Raw genomic sequence first — 3,566 nt, forward strand, 5'->3', positions numbered from 1 at the left:
GCAAGAAACATCGTTTTTGCCTTCGCATGGTAGGAAACGCGATTTGTTGCCTTTTCAAAAGGGTACAAACCCCCGATGTTCCTTTTTCGATTTACAGTGCGGCCCCAGACCACTCCCGTCTCATTCGTCGCGCCCCTGCACACCCAGAAACTCATCTCTCCAGACGAGACAAATGCATCCAAATATGACAAGAAGATCTTTGTCTCGATCCAACGCGCGTGCGGTTGCGGTGCTAGGTGCTTCCAATATTCGATCAAGGGCACTGTTCTGAAACTGAGAACGCATTTTTGGGTGAGAAACATGCATGCACTTGGTCCAAGTACTTGCAGTACTTGCATGGACTTTAAGTCAAAGGTGAAAATCCCCCTTTCAGGGTCGCCAGACCCTTAAATACTTCGTAGTCATAATACTATGTGCGGGCGAACTTGTTGCCTTCCGCCTCTCACCACGGCGCCTGTTCTACCGTTACAAAGTAGGCAAGACGCCTACACACCTGCTCAAGGCTGGGTGTGTGGGTCACCTTGAGCTTGAGATCTAAATGCTCACAGAACAAGGGCAGTTTTCCTGTTCGGAGAAATGGGCGTTCTGGGGTGCATTGGACGGCGACCAGCCCATATACGTGGCGGACGGCAGTGCCGCTGTGCCCGGTGTGGCGCGCACACACTGCCAGGATCACTCACTGCACTGCTGGTGCCGGAAGCTGCGGCTGGTATGGAGATTTTACAATCCGAATCTTTTTCGGAAAAGAAAAAGTTTCCAGAAAAATTTGGAAAACATTGAAATACTTCCCCAAAAGGGAAAAAATAAAACTTTCCGAAAATAAAGGCCATTAAAACAGAATTATTGAAAAATTTCAAAGAAAATACTTTTCCGGTAAATTCAAATACCTTGCGGCCGCGGGGGCCGAGCGGGGCAGCAGCGGTGGTGGGTGCGGTGCGGCCGGTGCGGCCGGCTGGGCCGGCTCCTCCCTGGCTGCCGTCCGAGGCGAAGGGCGGCTGCGGGGCGGCAGTGAAAAGAGGGAAGGGCGGGAGCGGCGGGCGGGGGGCGGGCGTTTGGGTTTCGTATTTTTAGTCGCCGTCCTCATCTCCCTCATTCCGCGGAGCAGAGCAGAGCGAGCCGCACTCTTGTGGCGTGATGAATCGAAGCTCGGCCATAGCTGAGGCGCGCGTGAGCGTGAGGAGTGCGTGACCGAGCGTGCGTGCGTGCGTGCGAGCGTGTGTGTGTCAGCGGTGCCTAAGTGTTGTCTAATTGGCTCGCCGGGCCCGCACGCACAGACTGTTGGGCGCGTGCGAGTGCAGTGCGTGACTTGGTGTGACGGGAGGACTCGCCCGCACTCTGCAGCAGCAGCAGCACTAGGAGGAGGCCCTCCTTTTCGAGGTCCAGCAAGATAGCCCCCCGCCCGCAGCCGCACCGGCCGCGTCCCGTCTGCAACAAGGATGTTCAAAAAGAAGTTCCCGTCCCTCTCCAGCCTTGGGGTGAGTTCAGTTACCAGTCACGTCCTCGGTCCCGGGCGCTGGCTGGATGTGTTGTGTTGCGTCCCGGTCGGTCGTGGTCCCGTTCGTCTCTTGTTCGAACACCATCGTATAGTCTCGTCACCTGCGGCTCGTTGATTCTTTTTAAGTCACACCGGTCGAAAAACTTCTAGATAAGCGGCTGCGCCTGCCGCCGGGCGCCCCGTGGTCCCTGTTCGCCCCTCCTCCGCTGTCATGATTTTCGGACCGTCCCGGTGGGCGGGATATGTATAGACGCCCCCCCCCCTCCCCCAACAGTCGCGACCCCCGACCCAGTCAACACAACGTGTTGTACAGAGTGTGCTGCCGGCCGGGTGCTCGCCAGGCGGCGCCGCGCCCGCGCTCTCAGGCTCGCTGGGCTCGCTGCACCCGCCAGCCGACAAAGTGCTTAATCCGCCACTTCCGCCATCAGCGAAACATGCAAAAGGAAAAATAAAACTGAAAAAGAACAAAATAAAAACCAATAAGTAGAGGACGTTTTTGATCTTTGGTCGTTGGTTGATTGTAGCACGAAATAGACCTTTAAGGCGTTTACACCCCCCAAAAAAGTTTTGAGCTGAGAATGCTGTCCGACAGAGTAGATTACGCACAACAACGCACCGTAAACAAAATTTGTCAAATTTGAAATTTGTGGGCTGGAGAAGCCGTCAAAGTTCGTAAAATCGGAAAACGCCGATATACACCACATCCATATTTTTAATGCGATCTGATCCACGCGACGTTCATTTCATAGTAGTTTTGCCGCTCTACAACGGCATCTATTTTGTTTTCCGATCGGATCACTCCTCTGGCATCTACACCCCCTGGAATTTGTGAAAAATTACAGTCAACTTTGGAGGACTAAGGCAACTTAACGGGTGGTCCAGTAGAAAAACGAAATAGGTGTCGTCGTGCGTCTATCTTTGATCTACAAGCCTATCAAATATGAAATTAAAAAATGAACCGGTTTGGGAGTGGTGTATATCGGGCCGAACCCCTGCACTCCGAGCCCCTTGGATTTCCGAGCATACCGTCCCGCAGTACACGAGGGGTCTGAGGGGAGGTGCGGGGCCACGGGCGGGCGGGTCCGGCTCGACACGGCCCGGTCAGTGGCCGCGTTCAGGTACAGTGCTTCCCTCTCGCTCCCACTCATTGCTCCGGGGGGCAGCGGGAGCGGGGCAAGCAGTATTCGGACGGATTATCGCCGCCGGACCCTATTGTGCACTGATGTGGACCTGTCTCCTGCCTGTCTCCTCGGTCTCGCTCGCACTTTGACTTGAGGATGGCCGGCCGCGGCCGGGACCGGGCCTCGGCAGAAAGTGTTTGCGGCGCTTCAAACTACAGCTGAACTATTGATGAGAGAGAAAATTGAATTTGATGTCATTGTAGACTACGGTTTGGTCTACAACCCAGCAAAATATAAACCCTAAAAACCGAACGGACTAGCCGTGGTGTATCACGCCGCAAACCCATTTTTACGCCCGGAGGCGGGCTGCGCTTGGGCCGAGGGGTCGTCAACTCCCTTCGGCCGTGTACGGAGGAATATATATTACAAGTAATATGTGTAATATCGGTAATATTGATGTAATATTGTGTAATGTCAGTATTATCAAGTAATATCGAGTAATATTGTAATATTGTAATGTACTATCAAGTAATATTACGTAATATCAAGTAATATTACGTAATATATCAAGTAATATTCAGTAATATTCACTCTATTAAGTCTATTGTAAAGTGAAAAAAGGGGTGCCGAAAACCATTGGGATTAGAAGTTTCTCGTTTTGGGTCTCAATACTGCTGGTTTAACTTGAATTTTCATCACAAAAAAATATATTCACTAGTTTATTAGGAAAATGTAGGTAAAGACGAAAAACATCGTTTGGGTCAAAAATCCCACATGATGAAGTTTGAGAGATAAAAAGTTCAACTCAAGCTCAAACCCAGTGAGAAATGCGGATATCAAATTGACTTCAGAACTATATCGGACATCAGAAAAGTGTCGATTTCGGGCCCATTTTTGAATCAGTTCTGAGTCAGAAACTTGAAAACGATATCGTTCTGATATCGATTCGA

At 51.4% G+C, this 3,566-nt stretch overlaps 1 protein-coding gene across 31 annotated transcripts in view; it reads left to right on the top strand.

Moving 5' to 3' along the window:
• The window catches only part of LOC113210314 (ankyrin-3), a 141,534-nt gene that overhangs the window by 4,613 nt on the left and 133,355 nt on the right, over positions 1–3,566 (top strand). The window contains exon 1 of one of the 31 annotated variants that reach the window (XM_052267824.1): positions 1,081–1,475. The exons of the other annotated variants lie outside the window; for them this stretch is intronic. Within the exon in view, the coding sequence (XP_052123784.1) occupies positions 1,437–1,475 (39 nt within the window). The 5' untranslated portion in view covers positions 1,081–1,436. Of the gene's footprint in view, positions 1–1,080; positions 1,476–3,566 lie in introns of those variants that run through there. 31 annotated transcript variants of the gene reach the window in all.

Source organism: Frankliniella occidentalis, unplaced genomic scaffold, assembly GCF_000697945.3.
Source record: "Frankliniella occidentalis isolate FOCC.00 unplaced genomic scaffold, Focc_3.1 Scaffold60, whole genome shotgun sequence".
Classification (NCBI taxonomy): domain Eukaryota; kingdom Metazoa; phylum Arthropoda; class Insecta; order Thysanoptera; family Thripidae; genus Frankliniella; species Frankliniella occidentalis.